We start from the raw sequence: 16,771 nt of genomic DNA on the forward strand, positions 1-16,771 counted from the left end.
TGATCATAAGAGAATTCATTTTTCTCGAGTAGTTCTTCGAATTAATGAATGCATGTCTTCCCCGTCGAGTACTAAACATAACGTGGCCACCAGCAGCACTGCCATTACTTCTACCAACACTAGCCCTGCAACTGCCACCTTTGACAATTCTGTCCAGAACGAAAAGAAAAAGGGGGTATACATGTTGTTAATTTTTTTTAATTTATATATTTTTCAAGAATTATATAGAGTTATTGACTTTTTGAGGAAATTAACACACAATCTCTTGTACTGATCACCATTTGTTTCCTTTTTCTTCTGTTGGGACAAAAGTCAATTATTGACAAGATTTTCAGTTCAAAGCGTCGCGAGAGAGGAAGCCCAGCCTCGCATCATGATCATGATATATTCAAATCAGATAATTATGGAGACGATCTTGGTATATATATATATATATATATATATGATCTATGCCTTGTAGTAGCGCGCATTTATGGTTTTTATTTTAAAGTTTGTTTTATTTATTTCCGTAGTTACATCGCTTTTTTATTTTATTGCTCATTAGAAAAATTATTTGTTTTTTCGACAGAAATCGGAAAGGGCTCACGTCAAGGAGAAAAGCTCTCATGGGGTCGTCCCCTCTTGGGAGTAGGAGTTTCACAGGTACTTATCTCGATCTGTATGTTAGGTGCAGTAAGCCCAGAATTCTCACACTTTACACGTACGTACGTAGAATATATTGTAAAAATACTATGAAAAATCGAAAATCAACATTATAATTTATATGCATGATAAGTATTTATATATGGATTACTTTATATATATATATATATATATATGGGAATGTGTAAGGAAATCAATATTCTCACAGCTCCTTCTAATTTCATTTGTTATAATGAAAAGGATATATATTCCAAATTAACTACAAATCAATCGATGAAATTATAAGAGACAGACCAAGATGAAGATTATACGAATAAAGTTTTATATGATTTATTAAACATTTAATGTTGTATACAAAATTTACACTATTAATAAATAAACACGCTACAGTAGCTGTTACGGTGTTTTTCTTTCGCAAGCTTGAGCAAAACTCGGAGAAGATTTTTTTTTTTTTTTTTTTTTTTTTCCCAATACGTACGTTGAATTTGTGTTATAAGCAAAGGCCACGTACCCAAAAAAGACAAGACTAGATCTCCTTATTTGGTAGCTTACCTAACAGCGATGAATTTTCATTATTTTATTGATATTAATAATGGAAGGGAGAAGAAAACAATGGCTAGCCGCAGTGAGAATTTTCATGCGTGATGAGACATTTTGGCGTTATCATTTGGAAAATGTTAATACGACTACATGCATGACTTTAGTAGTTCTCATGAAAATGTAAACAATATACGGCCGTGTTTATTTCTTATCGAGTACTCTTAGAAAGACTGTCTCGTCCAGGGATCGAATGCCCAAACCTATCCACTCTTGAAGACTCCTCTATGGCACCGGCAACTGTACAGCTTCAAGATATCCGGTATGAATTGGCACTCTTCTCGTTTCTTTTTTTTTTTTTTTTTTTTTTTTTTATTTATTTATCAGACAGCTCGCGTTCTCTTACCGTGAGAAAATACTGGCGTTGGTGTGCAGGATATTCGTAGCGACGTGGAATGTTGGAGGAAAGACACCCAACAATGGCCTCAACCTTGAAGAGCTTTTGCAGGTGGAGGGCGCTTCAGACATATATATATTGGGGTACGATGTAGTGACAAATTCACACTCATGTTTAACCTTCTTTATATGTCAACTCCATCAAATGACCGATTAATTACAGTGTATCGTTGTAAAGCAACATCACATGTTCCAAATGAAAATTCTTTCCTTTGGTTTAACCATCGCATATTATTGCATAGAGGATATTAATTGGAGTAAGCATGCATCTCATGCATGGAAGAAATCTAATATATATCATGTCATGTGTATAAAATATTGGAAACTAGTTTTGAAAGGAAGTGAAACAAATTTGAAAAACGATAGATGGGAGTGGAGGAGTGAGCAGATGAGAACCTGGCAGTATTCTTGAATGTATGTTTCATGACAAGTTGATCTTTCTAAATCTTAATGCATGGAGTCATTCAGTGTTCATGCACTAATGTCAACTTGAAGCGAAACAAATTAATTGGTGTCTAAGTTTCTTTTGTCTTCAGGTTTCAGGAGATTGTTCCTCTAAGCGCTGGAAATGTTCTAGTGATTAAAGACAATGAACCTGCCGCAAAATGGCTGGCCCTTATAAACCAAGCACTTAATAGACCACAGCATGACTCTATTTACTCTTCTTCTTATTTAGGCCCTAATTCCATAGTCTCAGACAACATCCCAAAGGACTCGAAGGCCCCAAGCAGTCTTCACTTCTTCCAGAAGCCTTCTCTCAAAGTCCTTAGTAGGAATCTAAGGGCGGATAAAAACCTTATCAAGAACTGCAACTGCCCTGTGGACTTGCACTCCCGGGAGAAGTGGAGGCCAGACAAGCATATTGATTCCCATGGCAGATTGTACACAGAATCTGCTCATGATATTGGTCGCGATAGTATTGTGGACGATTTACTTTCAGTTGCAGAAATACCTTCCTCCCCAGGCAAGATGAGTTACTTTCTCATAGAAAGCAAGCAAATGGTCGGGATTTTCCTTTCTGTATGGGCTAGGAAGGAATTAGTTCCACATATTGGTCATCTCAGAGTGTCTTCGGTGGGAAGAGGAATAATGGGCTGCCTTCGAAACAAGGTACATATCTTGAAAATCGATTGGCAATTCCTCTCAGTTTGAATTGTCTAGTACGGAAACAAGACCAGTAGACTGCTGAATAGGCTCAAAGCTGGGAGGTGCTTAATTACCTGGCCGATAAATGAATTCTTATACTATTTCATAGTTTTGTTGGTGCTCAACGTACGTAGCCGCTACCGTTATTGTATACGTATTAATGACATGGAATGGTATTTAATTTGCAGGGATGCATATCAATAAGCATGTCATTGCACCAAACAAGTTTTTGCTTCGTGTGCAGTCACTTGGCTTCTGGGGAGAAGGAGGGTAATGAGCTGAAGAGGAATGCTGATGTGGCTGAGATCCTGAAGAGTACACAGTTTCCTAAGATTTGCAAAGACCCTAATAGTCGAGTACCAGAAAGAATAATTGAACACGAGTAATTAGCATTTGTAACAGATATAATCTTGCAATAATGGACCTGCATGCACACATGTACACACACAAAGCCTTAATATTTTTCGTAATTATCTTTTATCCCTTTGATATAATGTATGGTTTGTAATGTTTTATCGTTACAAAATTGCAGTCGAATAATATGGCTTGGAGATTTGAATTATCGGGTAGCTCTGAGCTATGATGAAACAAGGGTTCTGTTAGAGGATAATGACTGGGACACCCTCCTCGAGAAGGATCAGGTTTGTTGCTAATTTATTAGATGCTAGATCTAAGAAAATTAATTAATTAATTAGAGAAGTTTTTCTTTCAAGAATTAAAATGTCTCTCTCATTGCAAACCAATAAAAAAAACAACGTGTCTTTGTCAATATTGGAATTGATTTTATTTTATTTTTTCCATATTTTTGGGAGAAACATCTAGGATAAATTAATTAGTGGTGAAACATGCATAAACATAATATTATTAATTATCATATGAATTATATATGAAACTAATTAACTCGCTAGCTGACTCCTTTTTTACTATTAATGGGTGCATGCAGTTGAATATAGAGAAGGAAGCAGGAAGAGTATTTAGTGGATTTAATGAGGGACGGATCTTGTTTGCCCCCACCTATAAGTATTCACTTAATTCGGATTCCTACGCCGGGGAAACAGTTAAATCCAAGAAGAAACGCCGCACCCCTGCATGGTAATATTATATATTGTCTCTTTTTGTCATGAAAGTGAACAAGTTTATTATAATAATAAAGTTGTGACCAGTTTGAGCTTGATCATTTTTAGGTGCGACAGGATATTATGGCATGGTAATGGCATTGAACAATTATCTTACATTCGAGGAGAATCAAGATTCTCGGATCACAGACCTGTGTGTGCGGTTTTCTCAGTGGAGGTAGAAGTAAGAAACAAAAATATTAATAGGTTCAGAAAGGATTTTTCATGCGCTGGCAAAAGAATGGAGTTTGAAGAAGACTCGTGCATACCTCCGAGGCACTGCTTATATGAGTTCTGATTTTCTCTTTCAGAGAAAAAACTCAGAAAGTCTTTATATGCGATCGATCGATCAATCCAAAGCAGTTCGAAGCAGCTGATCACTTTAAAAGCTTCATACAGCAAAAGAAAATCACTTGGGCTGCCCATGTTAAATGGTAGACCAGCTTATCTACCCAAAGACAAGTTCCCATAAGATGATTAGGCGGCTGGAAAACAGAAAACCATTCCGTATAGAGCAATTTTTCCAAGGTGAAATTGAAAGCTTGGAGAAACCACTTCACGATAAGGGTTGAATCAGTCTCAACCATCGGGTTGGGGACTTGTAAATATGAGTTATTCTCGAATATCCAATTCCGCTTTAAGTCCTTCAAAAAGTTTTCTTTCCAGAAGCAAAACAAGATGAACTAATAGGGGCTCATGAAGAATATAAGTAGAAACAAACTGCATTATAATATATATATATATATGTGGAAAAATCTAATTGTAAGCGATTCTGTACACTAATACGTGCACCCATTCTATATGATTGGTCAGAAAGTAAATTTTATTGAAAGCAGTGCTAATTTGAATTTAGAATATAAAGGCAACAACATTAGTACGTATATTGGTATGCAAATTTGCTTGTACATAACAAAACTATATATCTATTGTGGTAATTGCCTAATAGAGCCAAGTTACACATATATCGATAGAGATGCTAACACTTGCTAAAAAAAAACAAAGGGGAAAAGGTGTTGTTGACCTAAGGCCTTTGGTCTTAGCTATCAAGGGAGTGCCCATGGGCTTATAGTCAATCATTTAGACACGGTCTAAAATATCCAGAGCATATTTAGTTTGGATCAAGGTAAGGCCATCAGTAGTTTGAGCAATATGAATGCCCAAAAAATAGTGGAAAGGACCCAAATCTTTCATGGCAAACTGACTACTAAGAGTCAAAATAAATTTATGTAGGAAATTAGTGGAGAAACCAATAAGTAGAATATCATCAACATATATGAGTAACATAAAACAACCACGAGTAGAACGATAAATAAATAAAAAGGAATTGGCAATTCTATAATTAAAACCATAAGTGAGTAAAAAACTATTGAACTTATCAAATCATGCACGTGGGACTTGTTTTAAGCCATACAAAACTTTGTTTAACTTACAAACATGAGAAGAGTGAGTTGGGTGGATAAAACCTGGAGGTTGATCCATGTAGACGGATTCAGGAAGATCATCATGGAGAAAAACATTGTTGACATCCAACTAACAAATGTCCCAATGATTTATCAGAGCAAAAGTGATAACAATCTGGATAGTGCTTAAGTGGATTACCGGAGAGAAAGTTTCATGGTAGTTAATACCATCTATTTGGTGAAAGCCTTTTGCTACCAAACGAGCTTTCAATCAATCAAGAATTTCATCTGCATTGAGTTTAGTTTTAAAAACTCATTTGCAACCAATAACAGCCATAGAGGAATCACGAGGGACAAGAGTTCATGTATTGTGAGCATACAAAGCTTGCAATTTATCAAGCATAGGTCCAACCATGGTGAGTGAGAGCAGAGCGGATGGCTTTGGGCTCTTTTGGTATGGTGGAGAGATCATGGAAGTTGACATATTTGGGATTGAGTTTGTGAATACCGGTGCGGGATTGGGTAATCACGGTATGGGTAATTGGTGGAGGCGGGTTTGGGGAAGGTGAGGTTGAGGGCGATGATGGAGAAGGAGGGATGTCAGGAGTGGAGAAGGTAGGGAGGGAGGGGTTAGGTACATTAGTGGAAGAGGTGATGGGTACGTGTAAGGGAATATTTAGTTCAACGAGAGTCGAGGAAGTAGTAGGGGAAGGGTGGTTCGAGGGAGGTGTAACCCAGAGGTCAAAAATAGACAAAGTTAGGTCAGAGGGTGGGGGTAGATGAAAGTTCCCAAGATGTTTATAAGGAAAATTAAATTAAAAAAAAAATGGCGAGAAATGTAAGTATGATAACTAGGTGGGTGATAGCATTTACACCCACGATGTCGATCACTATAGCCTAAAAAGATACATGGTAAGGTTTTTGGATCAAATTTATTGTGCTTAGTGTCCCAAGTATATGGATAACATTTGGAGCAAAAAACACACAAAGACCGATAATTAAGGAAAGTTTCATAAAGAATTGAAAAATGTGATTGTAAATCTAGAGTAATAGTGGGGAGGCGATTAACTAAAAAGGTAGCAGTGGCAAAGGCTTCAACCTAAAAATATTTTGGAATGCCACTGTGGAAGAGCATCGTCATACCAAGTTCATGAATGGTACGATGACGACGTTCTATAGCACCATTTTATTCAGGGGTATGGAGGCATGAAAACTGGTAAATAATGCCTTGATTTTTTAAATGAGAGATAAACTGAGTATTAGCAAATTCACCAACCCCATTGGTTTGAAAAATTTTATTTTATTGATTAAATTGACGTTCTACATATTTTTCAAAAAATAAAAAAGCTGAGAAAATATCAGATTTTTTCGAAGCGGAATGAGCCACATAAATTTAGAAAAAGCATCAATTAATAGTAGTGAAATTTACCAACATAAATAACAAGAGTAGGTCCCCACAAGTTACAATAAACTTTATAAAAAATAGCATAAGTTAAACAAGAAGAGGGTAAAAAAGGAAATTTACTTAGTTTGCCTAACTATCAATTTTCACAAACAGAATGAACTTTATTGGAGCCAGTAATTTGAATAAGTCATTTGGATTTGAGGACTTGGATAGCAAAGACCTAATGGTGGCCCAAACGTTGATTCCACATGTCTTTAGAGGCAATCCAAAAACGGGTGGAGAAGTGTGTTTCATAAGGTGCAGATAAGGACATGTAATGATTACCCTTCCAGCATCCACTCCACTCATTAGGACACGATTGGTCTCTCGTTAACAACAAAATCAACACCATAAATTCATAGTTATAATGGTAATCATTAGTAAGTTGCCTAATAGATAACAAATTTTTTGCAAGTGCTGGCACTAAAACGACATAACGTATCTTAATTCTAGTGTTACCATTATTAATTTGAGTATCACCAACATGAGTAATAGTGTAGGTACTGTCGTTGCCAATAATGACAGCATTAGTACCAAAATAGTGATGTAAATTTTCAAGTATATTTGGATTACCTGTCATATGAGCAGATACTTCAGTGTCTGCAATCCATTCATTATCAGGAGAAAAATTTTCCAATGTCATCGCTTCTAGTGCTTAAGGAATATCATCAGGCTAGAACAAGTGATTAAATCTGTTCCAGTACTTAAGAGCAACATGGACCTTTTTACAACAGATTGGGCAGGTGTCTGGTGGGTCACGAGCCTTAGTATTGATGGGCCGATTGTTGAGCTCACGGGTAGAAAAAGGGGCTAAAGGGGTTGAAGAGTCCACTGTGTGAGAGTCTCGGCAGAATGAGTGGTAGGATGAAACTCACAACCTCGAGAGGAGAAACCTCTTTGCTGTAAATGGCCACCACCATGGTGATCTTTAGAGGGTGGCGCACCTGTCTGATGACCATAGAAAGCAAAGGAAGAGTTAGATTCATGAAGAAAGGTGCGAATCTCATACCCGTGGAGGAGTGGAAGGATCTCGGGGTAAGAAGGCATGAGAGGTTTCAGCATTGACGTGGTGAATGGTTCGTAGCAGGCAGGCACCGAGGCTGTTCAACAGGGGAAAACATTCATCTTGTCAGCAACTGGCTGTCCGATCGAAGCTAAGCTGTCACACAAGCCTTTTAAGGTTCAGAGGTGATCTGCAAGAGGCATCGTGGGCTCCTTTTTTAGGTATGTCAATTGCTAAGAGAGATGGAACTCTCGCACCTAAGAGTCATGGGCGTACGCCACCTTGAGTGTCGCCCAAACCTGGTGGGTAGAATTAATGTAACACCCGGGCTCAACGCTAACCGGCTTTCTAATTTTTTTTTAGATTTATACGTATGGAAAACCAGTTGTTTTCTCGAATATTTTTATGGGCCGATATTTTTTTAAGAGACAAATTGAAATATTGCAAAGTTTGGTTCGTGACCCAAAATCTAAGAGAATAGCCCTTTTATTTATTTCTTCACTACCAGTCTTGGACCCAATTTTTTTTTAAAAGTGGGCTCCACCTGATCACCGCAAGACCCATGCCCGTTTTGATTAAACTGAGAAACCCAGCGGTTGTTGTTTTTAGAAACTCCCACCTTCTTCACGTCTCTTTCCGTTAGTCATAAGCATTGCTTATGCACGTTTCTTTCCTCTCTTATCTCTAGGGTTTTATCATCACCTTTATATATATACATGTATTCCTCTACTGCATGGAAAAAACTGCCCAAAACTTGTTGTTGCAGCCAGCCACAGCACAACTCCATCGTGTTGCACTCCATTGTCGTGACCCAAAAACATCCATCGCAGCTCGGTTTTCATCCAACAATCGTGTAATAGCCCACTGCCCTGCCCCACGTGAAACCGGCAACCACCTAGATTCCCTTCCATAAATCGCAACCACCCATATGCACGGCAACACCCCCGCAAGTCGCTGTCGTGGATATTGCACGTCCTCTCCATCACTCAGTTAGCCCCTGTTTTTTACCCCCAAAACAAAGGAAGCCACAACTTGAGCCGCCACCTTTACATCTCAAGAGAGCCACGACGCCACCATCCAGCTCACGGAAACTTAGCCCGTGTTGTCCCCTATTTTCCTACACCCAAAACAGAGCCGAACATCGCACCTCCACTGCCAACGACAAAACTTCCCAGCCTTTTGCCACTGTGCACCATAGCCCACTCGCGAGGCACTGCTAGGTCGATCTCTATTCATTGTCGTAAGCTTACGTTTCCTTCTCTTGTGTTCTCTCTTTCCCTCACTCTCTATCTCCCTCTCGGTGCTCTCACCTCTCTCTTCCCACACGTGACTTGCCACCACCCCTAGCCATGCCGCCGTAGACTTCCACCCAAGCCACCGCTGCACATAGCCTTCAGTATACATGGCCTTGTTACATAATATTAGCTTGTTTCGAATAACTCATGATCTCCTTGTAATTATGGAAATGCCTTCAAGGCTTTATTTATGGTTTATAGTATATACGTAGCACAACTTATACTCCTTTAAGTGTTTTTACAATTTTGTCTTTCCAATTACAAAACTACCAAGAGATTTTAATTACATTTTTTATCCTTAGCATAAATTCATGGCAGAGTTACATTTTTTTTTTTTGGACTTTATTTTAAGTCTCAAAAATTTATATTTTGTGCAAATGGTTTTGAATATTTCAGTTGAGGATTAAGAATATGGAACATGAGTGAGATGAGTTAAGAATAATGGATTAGAATAGAAGGTTTATATGAGTATTGAGGATTTTAATTTAGTAAGCTTGTTGTGCACTGATGATGTGATTTGTTGGGAGGTTGATGTTTATATCAAGACTTTGTATTGTCTTAGAATAATTATACTAGAGTAATTGATGTGAACTAATGAATATTTTGTGCGATAAAGAGAAATTGGAGTATGTATTATGTGGTTGGAAAATGATTTTTAGGTTACATAAGTTAACTTTCCAGACCCCTTGGGGATGGGGCATTACAGTTAGTATCAGAGTCATGTTTGAGATTCTGCATACTATAATAAGGAGTTTGATGAAATTTGAAGTTTTAGATTCGATTGGCTTATTTTGTTGAATGTAGGACACGACTTGTATATGATTTTAGGTTTAGACTTTGAAGTTGACATAAGTTTGACCTAAAAGTAGAGTTGAGATTTTGCAGACTATAACATATAAGGTTTTAGATATTTGTAGGTTTAGGAAATAACTTCGGACTTGAGGTGTAAAATTTTAGAACTAAGAGATGATTATGTGGATTATTAAGGTTTGAGATTCTTCAGATTTTATGTATTGAATATTTGGAGATTTGAGGCTTAGAAATGGTACATACTTTAAAAGTGATTTTGATGAGATATAAGGTCGTAGAATTTTGCGAGCTCTAGGATATGATTTTTGATGATATGTAAGGTTTTAGCATTTGCGGACCTATGGAATGAGTTCCGTGAATTTTGAGGTTTTAGATTTTGCATATTTTAAGGAAACAATTTTTATGACATTTGAGATTTTAATTCCAGTAGGCGTATTCTGTGGACTGTAAGAAATACTTCTGGCAGGGTTTAAGGTTTAGATTTAAGGTTGACTTCTTGGAACGAGTTTTGATTAGAAACTAAGGGTTTAGAATTGTGATATTGATGTATTAGAGTCTTCATACATGTTGGGAGACTTTGCGAAATTAAATCTAGTGATTAAAAAAATTGTGTATGGACTGGTTAAATGTGGAGGTTAAGTTCTTTTTAGATGTACTTGATTGGGATACAATGTGTTTAGAACTATAAGTTGTTAGAGTGCGCAGCGGAAGCATGATTTTGGTGATCTGATAGTTTGAGAGTTTATTTCGTTATTTATTGAAGTTTTATATTAGGTGGAGAATTTGAAATTTATTATTTGGTCTTTAATTGCATTATTGAGATTTATATTTTAGACTTGAAATGGCAGTGTGCGCGAATGTGTATGGCTAGGGAAAATATGGGAGAATATGGTCAACAATATTGGAGGGTTAGAATTTGGAATATTAGGTTCGACAATATGATTGATGATTGGGGTAGGCATGGAATGGTTGTAGCGGATAAATATTTAGGCTTTGCTTGTAGTACTAGCAAATTTCGAGGACGAAATTTTTTTTAAGGGAGGAGAATGTAACACTCGGGCCAAGCGCTAAGCCGCTTTCTAAACTTTTTTTTGGATTTATACGTATGGAAAATCAGTTGTTTTGTCGAATATTTTTATGGACTGATATTTTTTTAAGAGAGACAAGTTGAAATATTGTAGAGTTTGGTTCGTGACCCAAAATCTAAGAGAAGAGCCATTTTATTTATTTATTTATTTATTTATTCACTACCAGTCATGGACCCAATTTTTTTTTTTAAAGTGGGCTCTACCCGATCACCTCAAGACCTACGCCCATTTTTATTAAACTAAGAAACCTAGCGACTATTGTTTTTAGAAACTCCCCACCTTTTTCACGTCTCTTTCCGTTAGTCATAAGCATTACTAATGCACGTCTCTTTCATCTCATCTCTAGGGTTTTATCATCACTTTTATATACACACACATATTCCTCTACTGCATGAAAAAAATTGCCCAAAACTTGTTGTTGCCGCCAGCCACAACACAACCCTCATCGTGTTGCACTCCATTGTTATGACCTAAAAACATCCACCGCAGCTCAGTTTTCATCCAATAACTGTGTAATAGCCCACTGCCCTACCCCACGTGAAACCGGCAGCCATCTAGATTCCGTTCCATAAATTGCAACCACCCACACGCACAGCAACACCCCCGCAAGTCGTTGTTGTGGATGATGCACGTCCTCTCCATCACTCGGTTAGCCCCTGTTTTTGACCCCCGAAATAGAGGAAGCCATAACTTGAGCCGCCACCTCTACATCTCAGGAGAGTCACGACACCACCATCCAGCTCACGAAAACTCAGCCTGTATTGTCCCCTGTTTTCCTACACCAAAAACAGAGTCAAACGTCACACCTCCACTGCCAACAGCTGAAACTTCCCAACCTTTTGCTGCTGTGCACCATAGCCCAATCGCGAGGTACTGCTAGGTCGATCTCAATTCACTGCCGTAAGCTTCCATTTCCTTCTCCTGTGTTCTCTCTTTCCCTCACTCTTCATCCCCCTCTCGGTGCTCTCATCTTTCTCTCTCTCTCTCTCTCTCTCTCTCTCTCGTCCAGTGCATAGCCGCCGAGTTCACCACCTCCCACCGCACCCAACGCCACACACCTTCCCTCACGGTGAGCCTCCGTCGCACACCTCCTCTTTCAGTTTCCTCCTCTTTTACTGTGTTTTCTATTTTCCCTAGAAACAAGTAGAAACTTTGGGCTCATTGAAAATATTAACGTATAGATAGTTTTAAATTATATGGTCTTGATATCCCTCGTAATTACAAAAATGTCATCAAGCCTTTGGTCATTGATTTTTTTTCGTAAAACACCTCAAACCCTTTTTAAGTGTTTTTACATTTGTGCCCTTCTAGTTATAAAACTCTTTTTTATTTTTTTTTAAATGTACTCCAACTTTTGCTTTTTTCAAATGAGTCTAAAAAGTGTTATACCATATAGTAATTACAGTTTATAATTATATTATTTAGTATTAATTTTATAGTTAGCTTCCGGTAATAAATAAGTTAGAGTTTAAATAGTTAGAGATTTTTTTGGAATATTGAGATATTTGAGAAATTATGATATTTTAGGGCTATCAGAATTCTAGGTTTTTGAGGAAGTAAAATAGGATGTTGTTTTTTCTTTTTAGCATTTCAAGTTTAAACATCGAAATACGTGATTATATATTTAAGGAAGTTACGTGACAATTTTTATAGGTGATGATTGACTTTCGTTCAGTACTGCTATGGAGAAATTCTGATAAGTTAAGAAGTTTAGGTAAATGGGGTTCCTATGCTAGACTTTGCATACAAAGAAAATGTGCTAAGATTGATTTTTGGAAAATATGCATGTTTGATTATGAAAAGAAATTTGAAGTACCTCAGTTATTTGTTCTGTATTACTCATGAGATTCTATTTAAGAAGAAATTATTTACTGTCATGACTAGTGTACATTTGAGCCTATTTTTTACATTTTGTTTCTGAACTATGCAAAAGAGAGCAAATATGAGATTTTGTGCATAAATTATGTTTTTATGATCTGATTTTGTTGTGTTCTGATTTTGTTCAGTACTCTGTTTTGATAAGATGTGGCATCTGAAAAACCTTTGGCATGACTATCTGGTTCTGCATCTGAAAATGTTTCTGCTCTGTTTAGTTAGAGTCCCTACCACGAGAGTTTTACATGGCTTCTGTTCCGATATGATATAGGCCTACCACGAGAAAGAATAGTAGTATTCTGTTTCAGTTCTGATATGCATCTACTTGGTTATCCGCAAATGCACAACCCTACCATGGGGGTTAAACATGACATATGTTCTAATATGATGCTCTGATATGATGATGATGATGAATCAGATATGTTATGCCAAAGTACTTTGAAAGATTCACATTATGTTTCTACTCGGTTGGCCACCGGGGTTTGCACAACCTTACCACAGGGATTAAACATGGTATCTGTTTTGATATGATAAGATAAGATGTGATGTTTCAGTTTATGCTATGCCAAAGGGATTTTGATTATGGATATTTTTGAACTTCGCTCTGATATTTTGATAACATGTTCTGACTCTGCATTCTGAAAATAAAAAGTGTTTGTTCTGCATCCCGAACTTTGTAAATGCTCATGTTTGTATTCTAGTACATGTTCTCTACTTACTGAATTGTTGATAACTCACCTCTTATCTCCAAATATTTTTCAAATGGTTTTGAATATTTCAACTGAGGATTAAGAATATGGAGCATGGGTGAGATGAGTTAAGAGTAATGGATTAGAATAGAAGGTTTATATGAGTATTGAAGATTTTTATTCAATAAGCTTGTTATGCTTTGACGACGTGATTTGTTGGGAGGTTGATGTTTATATTAAGATTTTGTATTGTCTTAGAATAATTATACTGGAGTAATTGATGCGGACCCCTCGGGGACGAGGCGTTACATTTGGCATCACAGCTAGGTTTGAGATTCTGCATACCATAATAAGGAGTTTGATGAAATTTGAGGTTTTAGATTCGATTGGCTTATTTTGTTGGCTGTAGGACACGACTTGGATATGATTTAAGGTTTAGACTTTGAAGTTGACATAAGTTTGACCTAAAATCGGAGTTGAGGTTTTGCAAACTATAACATATAAGGTTTTAGATATCTATGGGTTTAGGAAGTAACTTCGGACTTGAGGTGTAAAATTTTAGGACTAAAAGATGATTATGTTTCAGTTTATGCTAGGCCAAGCACCTCTTCTGAGAGGGTGCCGATAATCCACCCCCATAATAGTCGATTAGATTTACGCACCTGGAGGTAGGACTCTAATTTCTTCGAGTTCGATGATCTATCGGGAGAGGTCTTGAATTCTGAAGGGGCAGAGTCTGCTTGTAGCAGATGGTGACTAGATCTTGGCTCTCAACCAAGGCTAATATTTGTTCCTTCCAAGTGGATAGTTGCTGTTGGAGTGGCGCATGGTAACAAAATTTTCCATGTTCAAGGCAATGGTGGCCATGGAGGAAGACTCTCTTCACTCACACAATCTGATACTGTAAAGACAAAGTGCACACAGACTGTTTGATAGAAAGTCTCAATAATCATGAGTATTCTAAGAGTTTTCTTATTGACTATTTTATAGTAGAGTACAATATTACAATATGTGTATTGCCGTTAAACACATTGACTTATACATGGAAAATGTAAATGCAGGGATATGTACATCAGATCAAAAAGGGAAGTACCTAGCCGTTGCATGTGGTGGACTTTCCTTTAAGAAGTTGGCTAGCTATTGCATGAGATGGTAAGTCCTTTGATTGTGTGGATTGATGAGTTGATTGTTGAATATGGTTAATAATGGAAACATAATCAAAGAACATGCTATGTATCCCGAACACCATAACTTTGATGCGTATAGTGTATACTTCTCTCTTATAAGTAAAGTAGCAGAATCGTATCGAAGACAAAACTGCAGAGCGACCGACAGATCTTTCTGTTTAAGATTTGTTCCACTCAAGTCCCAAATCCCAAATAGAAGTTGCAACTTGATCATATAAGATCTCTTCTGATGGATTGGGATTTAAATCCACGTTTCCTCGTTGGATCTGGAATGCTCCATCCGGTGCTATGTCTTCAATCCCTCCTGATCCCCAGTAGCTTGCATAATCTCCCTGCATTGTATTGACAGACACCTCACCTACTTCAACTTCAGTTGCAGTACTGTTCTTATTAGCCTGTGCTATCTCCATATTCATCTAGTCAGGTAAACTTATCAAATGTGTATCATCATTGGAAGGACGATCATAAAAGGGGATGTCTCTTGCAAATCCCGAGTGCTTATCATTGTTTTCTTGGTTATAATCACCTTCCATTGTGCGATAAACATACTAGGATTCATGGTCTGTACTCGATTTCTTTTCCATAGAGCCTAAACTTATTTCACTTTGTGAACGCGCACTAGAGTTTTGGAGAGTATACAATGCTTTCACCGAGAAACAATGTGGATCAAGCATCTGCTTCCTTTTTTCATTGGTATATAAATAGGAGCTGTCGATAACGTAGAAATGTTTACCTTTGTGCAAAGTAAGACTTGACCGATCTACTTCCTTTTCTGTTCTATTTTCATCATCTTCAATTTGGAGGCATTTCTCGATAAGCTGTAGAAGGGCTTCCTCTTGGTTGACCACCTTAGACCAAGTTGCAGTCTCCCTAGCTGTCATCTTATCTTGCAAACACTTGGACTGTCTGACCAGCCTTCTCATATTCTCCATATTAGGAGACATGTTCTTGATGACTACTACCAGGAAACTCACTTTCCAAGCCTTTTTAAGGTCGTGGGGTTTCCTGTAAGGAGGTGGCCCATGTTCCTGAGAGATTCCTTGTTCACCCCACCATTTCCCAGTAGGCCACCAAGGAGTAGGTAAGCCCCTCTCTAGGGGAAACCTCTGTTGAGGAGGGACGCAATGTTGTATGAGGGCAGAAAGAAGGGACCCCAAAGTAGTATCTTGCAAATCAAGAAGGAGATGCAAATAGGAACTTGGATCTGATTGATCATGAGCTGCTTGCCCCAACACTGCCAAGAACTCAGCAATGGCGAGAGGAGAATTCTGATCGAATCGGACTTTTTCTTTCCACCACTCGCGTAAACTATCAGACGAGCCTGTAACAGGCTTTCCTTTCTCTGGGACTATACCATAAACGAAACCTCGAGCTTTACAAACTTCCATGATCTTCACCATGTACTTGAGGATAGAATCTTGTGCTCTTGACATCTTCTTCCGACAAGATGCCTGATCTTGTTTTGCCAACGACTCGGGCACTTCTTTGTCATGCTTTTCTTTGCCTTAATAATGTGCTTTTACCACACCACATTATTAAGGCAGCTTCATCAAATAGCTATGTCAAGCACTCTGGACAGGCTCATGAACAACCGAGAAGCACAGCAGAGAAATCACCTCCTAGCCACGTCACTCACAAGGAATAACTGATTGTGAATATTCTAGAATACTTTCTGTTATGTAATTGGTAGTCTATAAATATCATATACATCTGTACACAGTGATATTATGAAAATAGAAATCTTGTTGAGACTTTCTGTCAAGTAGTGGTAGTGCGTTTCAGTATGGTATCTAGAGCCAAATAGGACTAGCGTCCCTCTCTTCTTCCTATCTACACCATGAGCCCAAAAAAAAAAAAAAAAAACTTCTGAAAATCCCACCCTTCTCACTTTCGCAACCCATTTCATTACTCAAAAGCTCTCCATCGACAACTACCTTCTTTGGAAAGCTCAGATCCTTCCATTTCTAACGGGTCATTAGTTATCTTGCTATATTGATGGCACCGTTGCTATGCCACCTACCACCATTGATAATAAACCAAATCCCGCCTATCAACAATGGCGTTTCCAAGACCAACTCATAATT

At 37.8% G+C, this 16,771-nt stretch overlaps 2 protein-coding genes across 2 annotated transcripts; one reads left to right on the top strand and one right to left on the bottom strand.

Annotated features, from left to right (window-relative positions):
- Positions 1–312: 312 nt before the first annotated feature.
- On the top strand, positions 313–4,570 carry LOC121248511 (type I inositol polyphosphate 5-phosphatase 5). Its single transcript, XM_041146992.1, has 9 exons — positions 313–418; positions 569–642; positions 1,426–1,501; positions 1,615–1,719; positions 2,172–2,745; positions 2,970–3,163; positions 3,314–3,422; positions 3,725–3,873; positions 3,966–4,570. The coding sequence occupies exons 2-9, from the start codon at positions 606–608 to the stop codon at positions 4,192–4,194; spliced, it is 1,473 nt and encodes a 490-aa protein (XP_041002926.1). The 5' UTR covers positions 313–418; positions 569–605; the 3' UTR covers positions 4,195–4,570.
- A 9,894-nt stretch (positions 4,571–14,464) lies between these two features.
- LOC121248512 (putative ETHYLENE INSENSITIVE 3-like 4 protein) lies at positions 14,465–16,184 on the bottom strand. The gene has a single exon (XM_041146993.1). The coding sequence runs from the start codon at positions 16,118–16,120 to the stop codon at positions 15,236–15,238; it is 885 nt and encodes a 294-aa protein (XP_041002927.1). The 5' UTR covers positions 16,121–16,184; the 3' UTR covers positions 14,465–15,235.
- Positions 16,185–16,771: the final 587 nt, after the last annotated feature.

The sequence above is a fragment of the Juglans microcarpa x Juglans regia genome, chromosome 2D, assembly GCF_004785595.1.
Source record: "Juglans microcarpa x Juglans regia isolate MS1-56 chromosome 2D, Jm3101_v1.0, whole genome shotgun sequence".
Taxonomy (NCBI): Eukaryota; Viridiplantae; Streptophyta; class Magnoliopsida; order Fagales; family Juglandaceae; genus Juglans; species Juglans microcarpa x Juglans regia.

Bases quoted from the DNA above. Each gene is read 5' to 3' on its own strand.
- LOC121248511 (XM_041146992.1), top strand. From the start codon at position 606: ATGGGGTCGTCCCCTCTTGGGAGTAGGAGTTTCACAG. The intron at 1,720-2,171 runs GTACGATGTAGT...TTTTGTCTTCAG, and splicing joins TCAGACATATATATATTGGG to GTTTCAGGAGATTGTTCCTC. The intron at 3,164-3,313 runs GTAATTAGCATT...ACAAAATTGCAG, and splicing joins GAAAGAATAATTGAACACGA to TCGAATAATATGGCTTGGAG.
- LOC121248512 (XM_041146993.1), bottom strand. From the start codon at position 16,120: ATGTCAAGAGCACAAGATTCTATCCTCAAGTACATGGTGAAGATCATG.